Source organism: Suricata suricatta, chromosome 9, assembly GCF_006229205.1.
Source record: "Suricata suricatta isolate VVHF042 chromosome 9, meerkat_22Aug2017_6uvM2_HiC, whole genome shotgun sequence".
Taxonomy (NCBI): Eukaryota; Metazoa; Chordata; class Mammalia; order Carnivora; family Herpestidae; genus Suricata; species Suricata suricatta.
The window spans coordinates 98,268,532-98,291,365 of NC_043708.1; the positions used below are offsets into that span (position 1 = coordinate 98,268,532).

The 22,834-nt window shown below is 35.8% G+C and overlaps 1 protein-coding gene across 7 annotated transcripts in view; it reads right to left on the bottom strand.

Annotated features, from left to right (window-relative positions):
* ICE2 (interactor of little elongation complex ELL subunit 2) overlaps positions 1–22,834 on the bottom strand; it is a 65,809-nt gene continuing 42,975 nt past the window's right edge. For all 7 annotated transcript variants that reach the window (XM_029951917.1, XM_029951915.1, XM_029951911.1 and 4 more), the window contains 4 exons: positions 8,029–8,113; positions 6,754–6,804; positions 4,579–4,837; positions 1–1,142 (listed from right to left, as the gene is read on the bottom strand). In XM_029951917.1, the coding sequence (XP_029807777.1) occupies positions 1,020–1,142; positions 4,579–4,837; positions 6,754–6,804; positions 8,029–8,113 (518 nt within the window). In that variant the 3' untranslated portion in view covers positions 1–1,019. The remainder of the gene's footprint in view (positions 1,143–4,578; positions 4,838–6,753; positions 6,805–8,028; positions 8,114–22,834) is intronic.

Genomic DNA, 22,834 nt, shown 5'->3' on the forward strand with positions numbered 1-22,834 from the left:
TATTACTTTGGATTACAAAACTTGTATTTTACAAATGGTGCACATATTTCTGAAAGTTTCCATGCACATTAAAGAACAAAGATACAAAAATTAAATAAGTCCATTCCTTCTTAAGTCCAAATTGGCTACAGTAATATCAGGTGATGATGAGCTTTTCCAAATTCATCTTTGTAGTCCTAGGAAATTTAATCAGTAAAGAAAAAATTGCTTATGATTTACCACATATTTACCTTGTCAGCTGAAATAATGAGATTTTTCTGGAAAACATGATCGTCTCTGCTTTTAGTAGCATATTTTAACACTCAGCTGAAATTTGTGCCAGGAAATAGAGGCATTCATCACCAAAACTATAACATCACAGAAGGTTTGTTTTTTTAAAAACAAACTGATAGTTGCCCAACATGAAAACTGTTAACTGGTGACTTTTTAGAGGCATGGAGTTGTTTATTTTTAATTTTTGGCTTCTGTAATGAAATTTCATCAAGTTTTTAAAGATATTAACTTTATTAACTTGCAACAATCATTTTAAAACAGCATATAAAAACTGTCACAATGTGTCAGAAGCAAGGTATATGTTGTTCAAAATTATTTCTGACAGTGGCAAGATTCAGCTTTTTGAGCCAATCTGAACAGACTGGTGATATAATTCAAAGTATTAACACAACACACAATGATAAATATTGCTCTTGAAAAAAGCAAATGATTTTCCTATTTACAGTTTTTTGAAAAAGTCTACTATAAAAATACTTTTCTTCTCTGTATGTTTCCCTGCCATGATAATGTTAAAACATATCTAGAGTCTCCTCAAATGTCAAGTGGTAAAAGTATAACATTCCATCTTAGTTGAAACATTCCTTTACACAGCCAACATATTTTTTCAAGGCACTCTAAGAACTCTCAAGGACACTGAAAGGAATATGTTCATTTTGTCCACTGATATTCTGGGCAGATTTCCCCTCAAACTTTCTAAATTGAACACTGTTGCAACTAGTTTTTCTTCATTTTCCATGGTACAGTCCTTAAGTTATTTTTCTTTTATTTGGAGCTTCTCCTTCATTTTCAACTTGCTGAGCAGGCTGACTTTTGGTTTCCATGGAAACTGGATTCCTGCGGCTGCGTGTAGGCATTCTTGTTCCACCAGCCTAAGAGAGGAAGCATAGTTTAACATGTTTACAACATATTCATATACAGTCAACTCCATATTATTTATATTTGTACTAATTACGTTGCAAGTGGTCCTGTATATATTTTTAATCTCTAGCCACCTGGCTGCTTCTAAACAAACTTTAATCTGACACAGTGTAAAGTACTAAACTTTCAAATAGCAATCAGGGAAGGAACAGGTCAGGGTAGATGGAGAGAAGTGAAAGGAGAAACTACTCTGTGTGTTAAACCTGGAAGAGGCTGAAATGTTAAATTAGAAATGACAGGATGACAGGCCTTTTGAGCAACGTGTTTGCAATAAAGACTCTGAAGGGCAGGAGAAAGGTAGCAATGAAAAATAAGAAGGGAGAGAAAGGAAATACAAGAAAAAGGCCAGAGGTGGTAAAAGGGGAAAAATTATAAAATGGAGAAAGAGACAAAGAGTTAGAAAAATTCTACAGAGAAAAAAATGGAAAATAAATGTGTGTGTGGGGGCGGGGGGAAGGCAACAGAGAAAAGAACCCAACTAAAAAGGAAAAGTTGAGAAGCTGAAAGAGAAGGTTCTTGCAAAAAAAGAAAAAGAAGAAAATATAGATGGAGGCGACAAAGGAAGAAAGGAAGAAGAGAAGTGGGAGGAAGAAAGTTTGGTGGGGTAATAGTTCTACCTTAATGTCTACTCCTAGTTGTCCCCCCTCACTTTCTAGCCCACACAGTCTACAGAAGAGAGAAGACATACTCTTAGGACACAATCCCTTGCTAACTGTAGTCCTGCTGAAGATGAGATCTGGGAATTGTCACCTCCTTGGCCACTAAAAGAATATAGTTTTGAAAAGTGGTAATGGAGAAAGTCAGGCCTTGCAGAGAAGGGCCAAAGCTGTACAGCCTAAAATCATCTCCCCCAAACCTGTCCATTTCTGCCTGTATTTTTCCCTGGCCACCTTGCACCCTTTGTTTCTTCACATCTTGTCCAGTGAATTCCAGACCTGCTGGTGAGGGGTGGCAATGTTACTCGAGCACACTCACATTCCTAAATAGCAGACATACTGTTAGCATTGCTCCAAGGGGCTACCTCACTAAAGATGCACCAGACTCCAGCTTCCCTAACCTAGTATGTTATCTCTTCAGGGGCATTTTTTGGTTTACCATCAGATGACCAAAAGGACAAACTCCAGTTGGGATCTAAGTCTGCCAGTTTGTGTGAATCTCATGAACTTTTCAAATGAACTGATTAGAAAAGGGCTGCGATTTTCAGATTATCTATACTACTCCCCACTCAGCTGATATTTACTATAATAGTATAGAGATGACCTGAAATTGTATCTACTATATCGCTGAGGAAAGTATGCATTTTAAAACTTCCATTGTAAGATCGTGTGTGTGTGTGTGTGTGTGTGTGTGTGTGTGTGTGTGTGTGTGTATAATGAGTATCTATTACCTAAGTTGTAGAAAGAGAAAAAGGATGGGCACAGAGCCTCTGCAAAAGGACTGGAAGAGGGAGAAGTCAGGAGTAGCACAGAAAGCAACTGGATCCTCCTATTAAGCTCTCCTCCATGAAGAAGGAGGCTGACATAGACTCCACTGGGATATGGCTCAGGGCTAGTACTTACGGCACTATACTCATATGAGGACTGAGTTCAAGTGGACTAGGGACTAAAGGATTATATCAGAGACAGAAATATTTGTTATATAAATTTTTACATCATGAAATTTGTGGATGATTTTTGTTTCATGTAGGGTCTCACATCCTCAGGTTTCCTGAAGCTTTAGTCTTTTCCTATTGCTGCTAAGGCCAGAAACTCTGTGCTTACCCTAACTGGACTAGAAAATTCCATTCCCATGGCCTGGTTAGGAGGAAGTCAGGTAATTCACAGCAAACATAAAGCTAGATTAGAGAGATGTCTAAGAGATGATCAAAAACTTTCAAGGACTTGAAAACATATCAAACCAAGCATTAATTATCTAACTGTCTACTGGATCTAGCAGCTGGGACTTAGATAATCTCACTAAGGATTTGTCTTTGGCATGAAGTGTCTTAAAAAAATACAAATCATCAACTGCTTAGTTGTATACATATAATTGAACTGTTTAATTTTGTAAATTTTGTATTTATGTGGCCAAACCCTGAATATATGGAATTGTATCAAAAAGGAGTAAGTCACTCCCATACAGAATTATTTGATGAGTGAGACACTATAATCAGAATTTCCAAATTAAATGGAAATATTTATCTTAGAAAGAATATAAATCTTTCAAAAGTAGTGTTTGATTATTATATTTAAGTTAGTAAAGAAATTTTTGCCTTAAGAAGTTACAGAAATTACTACTCAAATGAAATTTAAACTGGAAATAACCAACCAGAACTGCAGATAAGATGGTTTAAAGTGTTAACAATTTTATCCATTCTTTCCCTTGTAGCAAGTAGTTAACCACATATGTTTTCAAGGCCAAAGTTAGGTAAGAATGAGCAAAAAGCTCTCATTTCTAAAACGATCTTCCCAAACAGTAACATTAGGTAAAGAACTGAAAAATATAAACAACCTTGTTCACTCTAAATTATAAAAAGATCCTCAATATTTGGTCCCAGTTATTTCTAAAAGGACTTGAAAACATTTACAGATTAATATACCATGGGAGGGGGGTGGAGAACAGAAGATACCCACAGGCTAGATAACTGACAGCTGGTTCTGAGACACACATATTGAGAAGATTATGGAAGTTGGACAGTAACTTTGACTCAAAGATTTTTGGCAGCAGGGAAGGAAAATACACTCAGTTTTTATTTCCTGAACATTCAAATTCACTTGTACAGAACAAAACTTTTCCTACAACTAAACCCGAAGTGGAATATCTTATATGATATAAAGAAGGAGTGACATGGTGAAGAGTATCTTAGCCATGGCTTTACAAAAGATTCGGACAGGGAAATGTCTTAGTCCTTAACAGTTCATTGTACATTTAATAAGGTGCTGCATTCACTAATGACTAACACTTGCCTTTCTATTGTTCTATATTCTACTTATCAATTTTAATTGTATCACTGTAATTTTATTGTAAATATTCCTTGGCAAATTGTCTCAAATATTTAATGAAATCGAACAGTATACATAAATAAAAATCAGAAAAAATATAACTTTGCTCTTCATAGGAACAGAAGGATTTAACTATGTGGATACATTACTCATGCTCCCACTGGGCAAGCTATTAGAGTTTTCTTTAGTTGACTTATAAACCTTACAAAAATAGAAACTTCCACTGATAATGAATGGACTCAGAAAAGTATACCACTTTATCTACTCTTCTTATGGATATAGTTTTTAGAATGATGCTGTGATTAATGGAGCAAATGTAGACAGGATGTTGAAATACTCTGTTGTCAATGAAACAGATGAATAATAAACAACCTAGTAGAACATTTAATTGCCAAAAAGATCTTACCTTTTGTTGTGGTGTGGGACCTACTGATTTAGGTGGAAAAGTACAAGGTATTCTTCCATGGTGGATATGATATGGTAGTAAGAGACTGGGATCTAAAGGGACCCAGGGAACTGAGAGACTGGAAGGGACACCAGGAAGGCTGCAATGCATTTTATGTAAATTGTAGGCTGTCCTGGTAACTTTTCCATCAGACATCTTGTAGATCAGGAGTGAAGAATCTTCTGCTGCATGAGACAACAAGTAGGAACCCTCCTGCAAGCTAGATCACACAAGGAATTCAACTCATTGGCTCATGGTGTCAATTTGAATAGCATTTTCTTAATCATGATCTATTAGTAAAATTGAAAACAACTATAGGAGGGGAATACTGCCTCTAAAAACACTTTATGATCAAATAAGTCTTAAGTCTTATTTTTAACTATTTTCATGATTTTTAGGTAATTATTTTAATTCTTATTCCAAAGTTCAGGATATATAATTCCTTTCTTTTTACTGTTATCTCAATTTTCAATACTTTAATGGGAAACGATCTGCCTAATCCATGGATAACATATACTGAAAAGCATGTCAATGAAAATCATGTATCTTAACTACCTTCACTAAAAATGAAGAAAGCTTTGGTTTGCAGAGAATTCATGGGAAATGTGATACTTCAAGGAAGAGAATCTTAAAAGTACCATCCAGTGCAATGTACATGAATGGATACTACCTATGGCAGGCAGATGCCTATACCTTAAACCCTGGAATCTATGAATACGTTATATTACATGGCAAAGCAGAATTAAGGTGGAATTAAACTTCCTAATCTGTTGACTTTAAAATGGTAAGATTTTTCTGGATTATGTTAGTGGGCCCACTGTACTCATGAGTCCTTCAGTGTAGAAGAGGGAGGCAGGAATGACTCAGCAGGGAGATATAACTATGAAAGAAGTCAGAATGATGTAATGTGAGGTCTCCACCTGCCTATGAAACTTTGAAAAAGGAAAAGGTCAACAGGCCAAGGAGTGGTGGCCTCTAGAATTTACAAATGTCCAGGAAAGAGACCATACCCAGAGTCTACAGAAAAAAAAAATCACTCCTGCTGACACCTTGATTTTAGCCCAGAGACTTGTTACACTTACAGAAGTGAAAGATAAAAAATTTGTACTGTTTTACAACATGAATTTTGTGGGACTTTGCTATAGCTGCAGTAGAAAATGAATACACAAACTAAGCTATCGATAATAAAATTTCAAAAAGGATTTGACAAACGTCACGTATAAGTACTGTGATTCTCATGAAGAACATAACACATAAAATAAAATTCCTGCTACAGAATCACAGAACTAAAAAGTACCTAGGAAATTACTAAACTCAACACCATAATTTTATAAACAAGGAAACTAACATAATAAGTTGCATAATTAGTAGAAGACTTAGAAGTTTGAGATTTTTTACTTTTAGTTCAGACTCTTGAACTGTTTTTTAGTTTATCTTTTGGTAAGGGCATAACAGGAGTGCAAATGTTCACATAACAAAACAGTCTGATAAAAATAATCAGGTGGGGAATCCATATTCAAGATTTCTCATGGACTTAATGAGTTTTGAACACTAGCACTATGTTGCTCCCTTATCCTGAGTATATAAATAGTATAGCTAGGCTAGGCTCCTTAAATGGCCCCCAGAATATCCATATCCTAATCTCCACAACTTTGGAATGTTATGGCTATGTGATTTAGGTGCAATGTGACAAACAAAGCAGAAATTTGAGGGATGCGCTTTGAAGATGGAGAAAGAAGCCACAAGGAATATAACTGTCCCCTTAGAATCTCCAAAGAGTCAGCTCTGCTGGCATGAGTTTAGACTAGTGAAAATGATTTTGGATTTCTGACCTCTAAAACTGTAAAAATAAGTCTGTGCTGTTTTAAGCCAGTAAATGTGTGGTAATTTGTTAGTGACAGTAGGAAACCAATACAACAGAGACTTACAGAAAAATGTTTAATTGTTACCAAGTCAGATACTTTTATTTTATCCTCTTATTTATATTTTCACAATTTCAGTCTTGACAAAATAGAACAAATGTTGTATTTCTGGGTTGCTTTTTATCTACCCCTCATAGTATATATTCCAAGTTTCTATGAATTTTCACCCAAGAAAATCATACATATCAATGCAAAATGTCCAAAAAATACTTACCTACTCAATTTCTTTAGAATGTGTTGGAGGATGTTAAATAAACTTGAAATCCTATTAAATAGAAGAAATTCATGTAAAGTTAAATGATTAAAAGCTTCTCAGAAAGAGAAATACCCTCACTAACAAAGAACAAAAACATTAAATAATAGAAAACATAGAATGCCAAAATTTTTGATTATATTAAAATGTTTACTTAATTTTTGCCATATCCTGATTTCTCTTCAAAGTCATAAAGTATCTGACCTGTGTGAATCAGCAGTTGTAAAGAGATCACGATTTTATATTCAAATTATGAACTTTAAAAATGTTCAGAAGTCTTTAGAAGAGCTAATCTGCAAAGAGTTTGCCTTTTAGAGAAGGTGATGAATTAACTTCCACAGTAACTGAGAGGGATTTTAAATGCGTGAAGCCAGAGAAGTCACTGAGTAGTGGCTGGTTAAAGTAGGATAGTTAAAGGGAAATGAAATGTATTTCTTTAATACCTTTTCTAGACCTAAACTCACTCCCTTTACTATTTAGTTTAAAATGGGTTTCACTGGGAATGATGGGGCAGGCAGTTGAATAATGTATAGAAAACCTTTTTTTTCATGTAAAGAAAAAAATTACCCCTCATATGAGGCCATCCTTATAATACAAGTGGACATTGTTGAGAACAAGCAGAGAATTCAAGATTGTCAAGCCCCAAAGAGGGAACCGGTCTAAGGCAGGACAGTTCTCATCCTACCGGGGAATCAAACATCTTCACTACCAAGCCTGTCATTCTAGCTTGGCTGCGTGCTCTGGAGCAAGTCACTCCAAGTCCCGGCTTCCCCACACGTAAAATGGGGATCATGCTCCCACCAGTCCTTCGTAGAAGGAATAAACTCACTCCAAACTGGTGTAGTCACCCATGGTACAGGGGAAACTTTTAGAAGTCAGGATGTCTAAATGAATGTGTAGAATCCTTGGGGCTGAGGCTCCAGGCTGTACTGTTCTTTCCCCTCCCTGAAAGGGGTAATGCGTGCTCCCATGCACCTCCCAGATGCTGGGCTACTACTCTTGCTCTAGCCTCCTGTCTGAAGGAGAAAGACTGGTGCCACTGGATCCTACTTAATTTGAATATGCAGATGATTAATATAGATGGATCACAAACTGGGCTAGGGGAAGCTGCAATGTATAAAATGATTAAAAGTCTTGAAAAGAAATGATTTAAACTTAACCAATATTAGAGATAAACGAAAATCAGTGATCATATTAACAATGTTTTAAATCCCACCACAAAGCAAACTTTCTTACTTGAGTGCTGAGAGTTTTTCTTTTAATTCTTCTGAGGTAATTTCTTCTAGCAGAAAAAGCTTTGAGGTAAATGCATCAATATGTCCTAAAATAAAATATCAAACTTAAAAAGAACAATTGTGGTACTGAAAAACAAAAAAAGTTATCCAATCTCCTTAAGGATGTTTTTACAAAATTGCAACAACGGTAAAGGAACCTTACATTCTAAAAATATAATTATACGTTTTATTAAGTTTATTAAGTAAAGCTGGATTTTAAAATGACACAAAAGTCAGATTATAAAAGAAATGCATATTAGTTCTAAAGTATTTGCTGAATATAGAAAAGTTTACACATATGCACACCCAAAAATAACCTCTAAGACCCAAATTTAAGAATACCAACTGATAAGAGGTGCCTGGATGGCTCAGTTGGTTAAGCATCTGATTCCTGATTTGGGCTCAGGCCATGATCTCATGGTTCATGAGATTGAGCTCTGTGTCAGGCTCTGTGCTAACAGCGTGGAGCCTGCCTGGGATTCTCTGTCTCCATCTGTCTCTGCCCCTCACCCATTGACGCACACCCTCTTTTTCTCTCAAAATAAACAAACATTAAAAAAACCCAACTGTTAAAATATTGTTGTTTCTATTTCCGTATTTCATAGAGATTAAATTTTTAGAGAAATATGCACCTATTATCAAAGCAAGTGGATGGTCAGATTTATAGTTTGGGTATGCTCTCCACATCTCTAACACACACCTGGTTATTAAGATAAAGATTAGATTATAAAAATCCAGTTTAATTATTTACAATACCAAGATATGGAAACAACCTAAGTATATATAAATAGATGAATGGATAAAAATGTGGTATATATAAAAAGTGGAATATTACTCAGCCATGAGAAAGAAGGAAATTCTGCTGTTTATAACAATATAGATAGACTAACGGCATTATCCTAAGGAAAATATGACAGAGAAAGAAAATACTATGTGGAGTCTAAAAATAAAAGTCAAACTCATAGAGAAAGAGAAAGTGGTTTCTAGGGGGTGGGAGAGAAATATAGAGAGGTGGTAAAATTACTGGTACAAACTTTCAGCCACACAGTCTGAGAATCTAATATATAATGTGTAATGTGGTGACTACAGATGATGACTCTATATTGTATGACTGAAATTTGTTAAGAGAGTAGAACTTAAATGTAATTATGAGAAGAAAAAAGAAAATATAAACATGTGAGGATGCAGTTATTAATTAACTGGATGGGAAGATCCTTTCACAATGTACACATATATCAAATCATCATGATGTACACTTTAAATACCTTACAACTTACCAATTCTACTGCAATAAAGCTAAAAAAAATCTGGCTATTAAAGCACACCATAAGATTCCCCAAGGTTAAAAAAAAAAGTCTGCTTAAGGTCTTACTTTCTTATAAACATGACGTAATTCCAGAATTCTATGAAACAAAGTAGCAGAAGAAGACACTTTCATATGTTCTACAACAAAATAGGTTGAAACAGGACACAAGTTTTGAAATGTGCCAAGGAAGAATGGTATAAGAGAGCCCTGAATTAAATGTTACATAATGAAGTCAATACAAAAACCATGCTATTGTACCAGAGTTAAAAACATCAGTTAGTATGGCAAGAGTGTAACACTCATCAATGCTGAAAATACCATTTTTTGTTTTTATTTTTTAATTTGCAATATTTAGTTATCAAAACATATTACCTGGGAAGCTGAATCCATCATCGGGACAACAAAAAATGCACATGTCATTTTTATATATAGCCCCCTTTAATTTGCTTTGTGCTCATAAAAAGAATTAGAAACATTTTTACCAGATGCTTTTCCTTAAAACAATGAATCAATTTTTCCCACATCCACTTGTTATTTCCTATGTCAAGTTTTAGTTTCACCTCTGCATTTCTAACACTCATTATACAGTGGCGTTTCTAATAACAAAGATACATTTTAATGCTTTACTAACTGTAGAAGTGGGATATTAAATATAATAATAAAACATTGATACATTTACTAAACATGCCTTTTGAGGTGATTAATAAGTCTTTACCTTTAAGATAAGTAAATCTCAGAAAAAAATATGTATTACCGTATATGTCAAATATGGTCGAAGAGGACTATACAGAGAACAACAAAGAAGTGCCATGAGGCCTACCTCCTCAAGGAGTTTACAATTCTCTCAATTAAGAGCATTTTCACCTGTGAGCCTCGAATGACTCATGTGTACTTGAGATATTTATCTCCTCAGCCCTTGGGGCAGTGGAGGAAAGCTTGGGATGGAAAGTTTCTTGGCCACTGCCCTGCAGCCATGAACAATCTCTTTCATACACCACAGTGTGCTATCCAAGTAGTTTTTGTGTGTCAAGGCTGGGAAACACTGCTTCCCAGAGGACAAATAAAGCCTTTTTATAATACAACTAAAGGCTTTACATACATGCATCAAACCATACATATACACAAACACACCTATACATGCATACATACGTACACGGGCAGTCTTGCTTTGCATGCAGTATGGGATGATTAAAAAATAACTACACAGACCGAAACCACGCAAGCAATTTTGATGATCAGTGGGGAAAATTACAGTTGCTCCATAACCATTAAATTTTTTTGTCAAAACATAAATTCTCCATCAATTTTAAATGTACAGGGAAATGAAAAAGAGTAAAACTAGTATTTATACTGGAATTTAAAACATTACTATTGGAATTTAAAACATTAAAAACACCCAAGATTCTTTTATTTATTGGAAACTTATCAAGAGCAGTTTGAACACTGCTTGCTTGCCACCTTCTTTTGGTACAACTTATGATAGAAAGCTGGTACCTCTTCTATGCCATGAACTGACACATTCCTTTCTAAGTGAGGATTGGCTTCCAACATTGTATTCTCTGTGCTTTCAATATCAGGAAACATCTCCAAGAGTTCCTTTAGTGTAAAATCTTACGCTGGTGTCATGTTTTTCATCCTTCATGTCACAACCACCTCCCTCGTTCATATCTGTAAGTTAGCCTTCGCTACATTCCTGCGGCGACACACAGGCAGTCTCTTGAACGGCAGCAGCGCCGACATCCCCAGTGTCGATTATTTCTCCTGCAATTCCACTTAGGTTCAATTCGAACTGCACTTCCAGCAGTATCACTGTTTATTTCTGGGTTGTGCTTTAATCATTGTTGGTCAACTCTCTCTTTGATTATCCACTTTGGCAAAATGTCATGAGTTTATCACTGGGAGACAAGGAAGGAACAGAACAACACACGTTGTTTTGTGTTGTTTTCTGTGTATGAACTCAGACACAGGTACACAGTCACCACTGACAGACTTTGGAAAATGTGACATGACCGGTCACCGGTTATGCTGTGGATCTGTGTGGACTGGAGAGTCAGCAGTGAAGTCTGTACTTTACATAATTAGTGACAGCAAATATGCCATAGGAACTGAAACTGGTGTATCTTAGAACTATGCAAAGCCAGGCCTGCCTTTTGTCAATTATATAGAATTGATATATATAAAGGATTAAAAGGTAGATACAGAAGTTGTGATAAGATTACTTCAGGAATTTTCTTTAAGGAGTATCCCTTAATGTTTTTATGGGGCTTGAGGATAAAAAGAATACTCCAGTTGAAGGGAAGAGAATATGTTCATGGTAGAGCAAAGCAGACAAATGTTAAAAAACAAAACAACAAAAAAAAACCCACTTATTCTACCTGAAAAAGAGAATATGAGCTACAGAAGTGGTTCTCAAGGTGCAGTCCCCAGACCAGCAGCATCAGCAGCACCTGAGAACATGCTAGAAAATGTCTTAGGTTCCCTCCCACACCTGTTAAATCAGACACTGTAGGGTCTGGGCCGAAATCTCTACTCTCATAAGCCCTATTAGTGATTCTGATGAACAATCAAATCTGAAAATCACTGGACTCATGTCCTACAAACCAAGGTGCTCTTCAGTTAAAGAAAGTAACTCAGATCTTATATCACTAGCTTGTAAGATAAGTATTATCTGAATCGCTCAACCATGCAGATCAACTCTACTCTCACTGTTTTCTCCCAAAGATCTAATATACCATTCCCCAATTTTGATTTCTGAGGAGAAATCTTAAATTTCCTTGAAATCTTGAGGTCACAGGGCTCGATGGGGAAAAATGACAACAAAATGCTTAAGTTAAATAGGAGTGGCTAGCAATGGTCGAAAGGACCAGTGAAAGGAAAGCTCAGGCCACATTTGAGAAAGGACTGTGGTGCAAGAGGACATGTGAAAGAGAATACGAGCATCTGGAAAGTTTCTTTCTTTTTTTTTCTTATAATAGCTTATTGTCAAATTCATTTGGAAGGTTTCTAATCAAGACTTTAAGAATCCAGTTTCTGAAACACAGTAAAATCTGTAGTTTTAATTTACACAGATTAATACAGCCACACACGAAATATTTTGCTTTTGTTACATCTAACACTTAAACTCCCTCTTCCAATTCCTTCCTAACCCTTTTTAGTTTTATGGTAAGGTTATTAACACTTAAAAACTGAATGAATTCTGGTCCTGCCAACTGATTTAACTCTTTATCTATGAATAAGTTACTTAATTACTCTGAACTTTACTTTTCTCTTTTGCTTATAGCAGTGGTCTACACACATCAAAAACTGTTCATTAAGAGCACTTAAAACAGACCAAAAACCTTTTGAAAAGTTAAAATAATATATAATGTATGATTAACTATGCTTTGTTTTTGAGAAATCTTGGTTTAAATGCTGTGTGATACAACTATTTGAAGAATGAATTAAAAGTCCAATTCATTTTACTACAGGTTTTAATGGCTGTGATAGCTTAAAAAAACACAGTAATACAAAGATCTAAATGTGACAAATGGCTCATTGTAGAGTGACACTGCTTGTTTTTAACACCAAACACCAATTACACAAAAGTTTTTGTCTGAATTCTACTAGTAAAAGTCTGTCTTTCCTGTTCTTAACCAGTTTTTCTTACAAACATTATGATAGGCTCTGCATTCCTATACTTGAGACTCTGGAAGATTTTAAAAGAGGTTTTTTTTTTTTTTTTTCTAATCTGATTCCAAGTTTTTAAAGTATACAGATATATAAATTTTTTTGTTTGTTTTAGTTTAAAGTAAGTGGCAATTCAGGGTGCCTGGGTGGCTCAGTCAGTTAAGTTAACCTGATTTTGGCTCAGGTAATGATCTCACAGTTCATGGGTCTGAGCCCTGCATTGGACTCTGCACCGACCATGGAACTTGCTTGGGATTTTCTCTCTTTCTCTGCCTAACCCCTGCTCTCTATCAAAATAAGTAAACATTAAAAAAAAGTAACATCTTTCATTGTTGGCAATAAAATCATACTTAATACGCCCAAAGATGCTGTATGGCACAACTCTTGGGGGGGGGGCGCTGTTCACACAGAAGGGATTGAACACAATGGCTCTCTAGAGGTGTGCTACGTGAGGATAATGAAGATGCATATGTGAACAGCATAAAGACAGAGTAGCACCTATCAATCCACATATTTACTAAGAGTAATGTTTAATTTTTATTTAGAAAGCAAATAAGAGTTATAATATTCTCTTCCTACATCCCAGTGGTTTATCTTATGACCCTCTAGGGACAGTAAAAAAAGCAAAGTATACACATTCAATGGTTTGTTTTCTACCATTTGTTTTTTCCTTGACTTTTACTGTTCCTTCAACCAGTAATAAAGGCAACCTTATTCAGTTTATTTTTTTCTCTTCAAGTTTTTATTTAAATTCTAGTTAGTTAACCTATCGTGTAACATTTGTTTCAGCAGGAGAACTTAGTGATTCATCACTTACATGCAACACCCAGTTCATCTTAACAAGTGTCCTTACTCCCATCGCCCACCTAGCCCATCCCCAACCCTTCCTCCATCAACCCTCGGTTTGTTCTCTATAGTTGCAGTCTCTTATGGTTTGCTTCCCTCTCTCTTTTTTTCCCCTTCCTTATGTTCACCCATTTTGTTTCTTAAATTCCACATGACTGAAATCATATGATATCTGTCTTTCTCTAATTGGGTTATGAAATATATCATTTTTAACTAAAATATTTTTTTATTTAGCAATGAGTATTTTTTAAATTTACACTGATTTTTTTAGAAAGTTTTTTTTTATTTTTTAGTATGTTATTTTTTAAAAAATAATAGTTTATTGCCAAATTGGGTTCAATATAACACCCAGTGCTTCTCCCCACAAGTGCCCCCCGTCCATGACCATCAACCCCTTCTCCCCCTCCCTCCCCCTTCAGCCCTCGGTTCATTTTCAGTATTCAATAGTCTCTCATGATTTGTGTCCCTCTCTCTCTCCCCAACTCTCTTTCCCTCTTCCCCTCCCTTTGGTCCTCTGTTAGGTTTCTCCTGTTAGACCCACGAGTACAAACATGGTATATGTCCTCCTCTGCCTGACTTATTTCACTTAACATGACACCCTCAAGGTCTATCCACTTTGCTACAAATGGCCAGATTTTATTCTTTCTCATTGTCATGTAGTATTCCATTGTGTATATATATGCTATATCTTCTTTATCCATTCATCAGGTGATGGACATTTAGGCTCTTTCTATGATCTGGCTATTGTAGAAAGTGCCACTATGAACATTGGGGTACATGTGCTCCTATGCATCAGCATTTCTGTATCCTTTGGGTATATCCCCAGCAGTGCTATTGCTGGGTCATAGGGGAGTTCTATGGATAGTTTTTTGAGTAACCTCCACACTGTTTTCCAGAGCAGCTGCACCAGTTTACATTCCCACCAACAGTGTAGGAGGGTGCCCGTTTCTCCATATCCTCACCAGCATCTATAGTCTTTTGATTTGTTCATTTTAGCCATTCTGACCAGTGTGAGGTGGTATCTAAGTGTGGTTTTGATTTGTATTTCCCTGATGATGAGTGATGCTGAGCATCGTTTCATGTGTCCGTTGGCCATCTGGATGTCCTCTTTGAAGAAATGTCTGTTCAGATCTTCTGCCCATTTCTTTGCTGGATTATTCGTTTTTTGGGTATAGAGTTTAGTGAGTTCCTTGTAGATTTTGGATACTAGCCCTTTATCTGATATGCCATTTGCCACTATCTTTTCCCATTCTGTTGGTTGCCTGTTAGTTTTTTTGATTGTTTCCTTTGCAGTGCAGAAGCTTTTTATCTTGATGAGGTCCCAATAGTTCATTTTTGTTCGTTATTCCCTTGCCTCTGGGGATGTGTTGAGGAGGAAACTGCTACAACTGAGGTCAAAGAGGCTGCTTCCTGCTTTCTCCTCTACGGTTTTTATGGCTTCCTGTCTCACATTCAGGTCTTTTATCCATTTTGAGTTTATTTTTGTGAATGGTGTAAGAAATTGGTCTAATTTCATTCTTCTACATGTTGCTCTCCAGCTTTCCCAACACCACCTGTTGAAGAGGTGGTCTTTTTTCCATTGAATACTCTTTCCTGTTTCATCAAAGATTAATTGGCCATACACTTGTGGGTCCAGTTCTGGGCTCTCTATTCTATTCCATTGGTCCATGTGTCTGTTTTTGTGCCACTCATTCAGTTTAAACATAATTGAGGATCTCCATGTGCCAGATACTGTTCTAGGAGTTTGAGACATAATCAATAAACAAGAAGCCCAAAGACAGACAATTGATATAATTAAAGTACAAAGTTTACTAGTGGCAACCAAGAAATGGGATTGGGAATAGATTTGTGAGGGTAAAGAGTAAATGAAGGCAACAACCATAAGACGAAAGAAACCTAGACATGTGAGCCTGACCTTTGTGGATGCTTTTCTCTGGAAAAAGCAATGAAAGGCTAAGAAATGAACCAGGGCTTTCAAAAGTCTCTCAAGATTAGAGGAACAAAAATTGGATTTCAGGATCTATCAATGATTTGAACACCTAAACTCTGAGTTGAGACCTTGTGTAAAAAGGAGTCTCCAGGTTTGGTGATCCTTTAAAAGAACTCCTAGGATTTAGCATCTACCTGTACTCATGAATAAGACTTGTTACAGCAAAAGGATACAGAGCAAAAGAAAAATGAGCAAAAGGAAAAGGTGTACAAAGTGAGGTCCACAGGAAACCAGTTGAAATCTCTGAGTCTGTCCCGAGTTTCTGCTTGAGGATGATGAAAAAATTCTGGAAGTGGACAGTGGTTGATGGCTGTACAGCAAAGTGAATGTACTTCATACCACTGAATTGTACACTAAAAATTAAAAATGTACTCTGAATTGTACACTACGGTGGTTAAGAGGTAAATTCTAGGTTATTCCAGAATATGTATTATTTACCACAATTAAAATAAAAGAGAGTCCATTCCTACTGAAGTCACATACGATGCACCTCCATTCTTTCAGCAACGAGGTTTTGTTTTTTTTGTTTTTTGTTTTTTTTTGGTATATTGGAAAAGTTCATTAGAGACTCAGTACTCAAGGTTTTTATTGGGGGGTTCATAATGTAGATGCCATCTGCCTAGCACATATCAAAATTCAACTCTCAGAGGAAAGCACATGTTCAGAATAAGTTCTATTGTTTGTACAGTGTGGGTACTATACACTATCATCAGCTAGAAAAAGTCTTCTGTCAGTACAGTGAATGGTTTACTAGCTAAGTTTTCAGATATCAGCTAAGAGCCAGCCTTGCAAGCAGGTCTTTCCAATGATTGGCAGTGTCAGTTCTGCTACCTCAACTCTTATCTGCAAAGACCTTGAATAGCAACACTATACTGGTATTAAAGTCAAGCTTTAAATGATCTAAATCCCTATAACTGAATTAGGGTAGATTGCAAGTATCTTGTCTAGGGCTATCTGGGTGGCTCTGCCTATTGAGCGGCTGACTCTTGATTTTAGCTCAGGTCATGATCCCAGGGTCATGGGATCAAGCCTTGTGTTGGGCTCCATGGTGAGTGTGGGGCCTGCTTGATATTCTCTTTCTCTCTCTTTCCCTCTCTCCAACTCACATGTTCTCTCTCTCAAATAAAAAAAATTAAAAATTGTAATCTCATCTAGAGGAAGATACATTTTAGCCTTCTCATTATCTCTACAATTTTCATATATAATTGCTGACCCTTGATAAAGAACAGTCTGGCATACAATGAAACAACGTGGAATAAAAAAAAAAAGTATGTTATGAGATGAATTGTGTCCCCCACGAAAGATATGTTGAAGCCCTAATCCAGAGTACCTTAGAACATGACCTTCCTTGGAAACAGGATCATAGCAGATATAATTAAGGATTAAGATGAGGTCATATGAAGATGAGTAGGGTTGGCCCTAATCCAAATGACTGATGTCTGTATTAGAAGAGGAGAGAGACATAGAGGAAGAAGATGCCACTTGAGGAAAGAAATAAGAGATGAGGGTGATACATCTACAATCCAAAGATGCCAACAAGTACTGGCAAATTCCAGATGACAGAAAGCATTCTCTTCCGAAGGATTCTCTCCTACAGGTTTCAGAGGGAACATGGCCCAGTGGCACCTTGATTTTGGAATCCTAGTCTCCAGAAATGTGAAACAAGAAATGTCTGTTGTTCTAAGCCACTTGGTTTGTGGTACTTTGTTACAGCAGTCCTAGGAAACTAATACACAAAAAATAATAGAAAAGAAATACAGGAAATCTAGAAAACAGAGGTACTGGACACAGACTTTAAAATAATTTTACCTAATATGATAAATGAAAGATTGAGAATTCCTATAGAAAACTATAATCTGAAAAAAAAAAAAAAAAAAAAAAGGAACCAAATGCAGGGGCACCTGAGTGCCTCAGTCAGTTCAGTGTATGCCTTGATTTTGGTTCAGATTATGATCCTGGGTCATGAGATTGAACCCTATGTTGGGCTCCACACTGAGTGTGGAGACTGCTTAAGATTCCCTTTGCCTTCCTCTGCCCCTCGCCCCTGGCCACACACGAGCTTGCTTGCACTCTCACTTTCTCTCTCTCTCTATGTCTAAAAAAGAAAAAAAAAAAAAAAGAACCAAATGGAAAATCTAAAATGGAAGAATACAATAACTGAAATCAGGGACTCATGTAATAGGTTAAATGGTGTATTAGGGACAGGTGAAGAGGTAATTAATGAACTAGAAAAATATCAAACATGATGCATGAAGAGTCAAAAGGAAAGGTAAATAAAGAATAATAACGTAACAGACATTAGGGTTACCATAAGGTAGTAACATAATGTCACTAAAGTCTCGAAGGAAAAAGACAATGAAAAAGTAGTGATGTTTGGTGACATAATGACAAAATTTTTCAAAAATGTTCAGTCATCATGTCACATATTCAAGGAGCAATATGAATCCCAGAAGAAATATTTACAAAGAAAATCTAACCTAAGCATATTGTGGGAAAACTGTTGAAAACCAGGAAGTCTGCCAGAAAAAAGAGACATGTTACTTTCAAAAGAGCAAAAAAATTAAGATGAACAGCTGACTTTTTAAGAATAAAGGTGAAATAATAATAATAATAAACATAAACCTTTTAGATGAATAAAAAGTGGAAGTCTCTGTCACTAATATATATGTAATAAAGATAACACTTAAAGATACTCTTCAGGCAGAGAAAAACAATACTAGTTTGAATCTTAGAAATATGAGAAGAAATTAAAATCAGGTAAATACAGAAACAATGCTCAGCATCACTCATCATCAGGGAAATACAAATCAAAACCACACTGAGATACCACCTCACACTGGTCAGAATGGCTAAAATGAACAAATCAGGAGACTATAGATGCTGGCAAGGATGTGGAGAAACAGGCACCCTCCTACACTGTTGGTGGGAATGTAAACCGGTGCAGCCAATCTGGAAAACAGTGTGGAGGTTCCTCAAAAAATTAACAATAGAGCTCCTCTATGACCCAGCAATAGCACTGCTGGGGATCTACCCAAGGGATACAGAAGTGCTGATGCATAGGAACACATGTACACCAATGTTCATAGCAGCACTTTCAACAATAGCCAAATCATGGAAAGAGCCTAAATGTCCATCAACTGATGAATGGATCAAGAAGATGTAGTTTATATATACAACAGAATACTACATGGCAATGAGAAAGAATGAAAATCTTGCCATTCGTAGCAATGTAGATGGAACTTGAGGGCATCATGCTAAGTGAAATAAGTCAGGCAGAGGACAGATGCCATATGTTTTCACTCTTAAGTGGAACAGGAGAAACTTAACAGAGGATGATGGGGGAGGAAAAGGGGGAAAAATAATTGGGGAGAGGGAGGGAGGCAAACCATGAGAGATTCTTGAATACTGAGAACAAACTAAGGGCTGATGGGGGAGGGGGAGAGGGCAAAGGGGGTGATGAGCATGGAGGAAGGCACTTGTGGGGATGAGCACTGGGTGCTATATGGAAACCAACTTGGTAATAAACTATAAAAGAAAAAAAAGAAATAAAAATTTATTTTTGCCATTTCTCCAAAAAAAAAAAAATCAGGTCAATACATGAATAGATGTAAATGAATATCAAATGTATACACTAATAATAATGTATAGAAAAATAAAATACTATTTTCTGAAAAGAAACTAGAGTATTTTTTAATGGAGATAAGTCAGGGATGCATGTTAAAATTACTAAAGCAGCACCTTCCAATTGAACTTTCTGTGATGCTTGGAAATACATGCACTGCCCCATCTGGTAACCAAATGCAGGTTTCAAGGACTTGAAATACGGCTGGCATGAGTGAGAAACTGAATTTTAAGTTTTACTTAATTTTAATAAATTTAAAATAGTCACCTGTGGCTGGAGCTACTGTATTAGCACATCTCTAGAGTAACATTTAAAAGAGGAGTAAAAGAGAAAAGAATAAAAATGAGTAGTAAAATAGTATATACTTATTTTAACATAGAATGATCCTGTTAATAAGGGGGAATAAATGGGATGAAAATATGTTCAACTCACAAGAAGGCACTAGGACAGAAAAAAGTTCCTAAACCAATTAGTCAAATAGAAGACATATATAAATTCAAATTTATTAGTCATGTGTGGTAATTATTACAGGTACTACAGACAGATAATATTATGAAGACCTTTATGCCAGTACTTCTGAAAATTTAAAACTGAAAACATTTCTTAAAAGCATACACATACCACAAGTTACACAATCGATGCAAGAAATTAAATATCTGAATGGCTCTAAAACTAATTTAAAAGCAGAATTGATAATTAGAAGCTTCTCAAAAATGAAAACTTTAGGCTCACATGCCTCCTAGGTAAACTTTACCATCTACAGAAGAAGTACCACCAATTTTAGAGAAACCCTGTCAGGTAAGAGGGAGTGCATGTAGACTCACTTTATGACATAAACATAACCTGAACGCCAACGTCTAGGCAAGGTATTACAAGCCAGTCTCACTCATAAACAGATGGCAGAATTAATATTAACAATATTAATATTAGTATTAACAATATTAATATTAATATTAAATTAAATCTACCAATATATAAAAAGGGTAATGTATTATGATCAAGCTGGGTTTATGGCAGGAACACAAGGTTGGGTTAACATTTTCTTTCTAAGTTTATTTATTCTGCGAGAGAGCATTGAGTGAGGGAGGGGCAGAGAGAGGGAGAGACAGAGGATCCCAAGCAGGCTTCACACTGTCAGCACAGAACTGATGGCTTGAACCCACAAAACCATGAGATCACGACCTGAGTCTAGACCAAGAGTCGGGCACTTAATGAACTGAGCCACCCAGGGGCCCCAAGGTTGGATTAACATTTTAAATTAAGCAATAGCATACACATTAGTAGAATAAAAAAGTTATACCATCATATCACTAAATGCAAAGAAAATAACTGATACGTTTTTTTTAATTAACTCATGATTAAAATTCTTAAACGAGGAATAGTAAGGAGCTTCTTTAAGAAAAGGTATCTACAAAACCTATGCAAACAAACACAATGGTGAAATGTTAAAAACTTTCCCTTTTAAGATTAGAAATAAGGCAAAAATGCCCATTATTCACCTTCTAATCAAGTGGTAGGCAATGAAGGCAAGGAAAAATAGTTATGAAGATTGGAAAGAAGAAATAAAATGGTCATTATTTGCAGAAGACATGACTGGTTACTTAAAACATCTAAATCATTGGAATGAATAAGTGAGTTTAGCAAAGCTGTTAGAAAGAAGATCAATATACAAAACCAATATGCAAATAAAGTTTATATTTTAGTAATAAACCATAAGAAAGTAAAATGTCAGAAATACCACTTATAATAGCTTAAAAATACCAAATACCAACAAAATGCACTTGAAAGATACACAAAATCTTTACATACAAAAATCAGAAAATACTAAGAGAAATTAAAGATATAATAGAGATATATGCAAAGTTCATAGATTAGAAGATATGTTATTGTGAAGCTATCAATTTGCTCCACACTGAGTCAATGCACTTGCTAACAAAAATCCCAATCTTCTTGCCGTTATTGGTAGAAACCGACAAGCTGATTCCAAAATTTGTAAACACAAAGGGCCAAGAATAGCCAACTAACTCCTGAAGAAAAACAAATTGACAAGATTCACTTTACAAAATAGAACATTTTGAAAGCTAGAGTAGGGGCACCTGGGTGGCTCAGTCAGTTAAGCATACGACTATGGTTCAGGTCATGATCTCATGATTCATGGGTTTGAACCCCACGTCAGGCTCTGTGCTGACAGCTAGCTCAGAGCCTGGAGCCTGTCTTTGGATTCTGTGTGTGTCTCTCTCTCTGACCCTCCCTGGTTCATGTTCTCTCTCTCTCTCTCTCCCTCCCTCTCTCTCTCTCTCTCTCTCTCTCTCTCTCTCTCTCAAAAAAAAAAAAAAAGCTAGAGTAATGTAAACAGTGTTAATTATCTAGCTAGGGTAGCTAGAAAAATTAAGTCATTACTCCAGGTGGAATACTTAAAAAAGGTACTGCCTGAAGGATACAGAGGGAGTCAGAATTAGATTCACATATATGATTTATAATACAAGTAGCACTGGAGAGCAGCAGAAAAAGGGAGGTCTTTTCAATAAACAGTACTAAAAATTGAAAATAAGATCTTGATATTCCATGTAAAAATAAATACCATGTAAACTGTATATCTAATTATAAGGAGTAGAAAAAAATAAAGATTCTAGAAGATAATATAGAAGAATATCTTCATGATCTTGCTAGTGGGGGTTAAATTGGACAAAGAAAACACTAATCATAAAGGAAATAATATATTCAAAAGATACCATTAACAGACTGAAAAGACAAGTTACAGAATGGGAGAGAAATATTTGTAACATTTAAAACCAACAAAGAAGGACCAAACAAAAAACCCTCACAACAGGAAAATGAGCAAGAGGTTTGAACAGGCAATTCATAAAACTGAACATCCAAATGATAAATCACATGAAAGAATGTCCAAGTTTATAAACAACCAAAGAAAGGCAAAGTAAAACAATAATGAAATAATAATATCTACCTACCAGCATGGCTAAAATTAAGTAAACTGAGAAGCCCAAGTGTGGACAAGGATGTGAAAGAAATTGGAACCCTCTCATATTGCTAATATAAGTTGTCTCAATCATTTTGGAAAACCTTCTCAAATTACCTACTGAATTTGAATGCATGTCTAACCTAGTAGTTCCACTTCTTGGTATATGCCCAACAGCAATACGTGTGCAGTACACAAAGAGACATTTACAAGAATGTTTGGAGTTACATTAAAAAGGAAACAACCCAAACAGGTTCCTAAAGTTAAATGAATAGATAAACTGGAGTATATTCTTACAAAGAATTATGTCAAAACAACAAAAGTCAAGTTCTGTTACATCAGTAACAGTATGGATGACTTT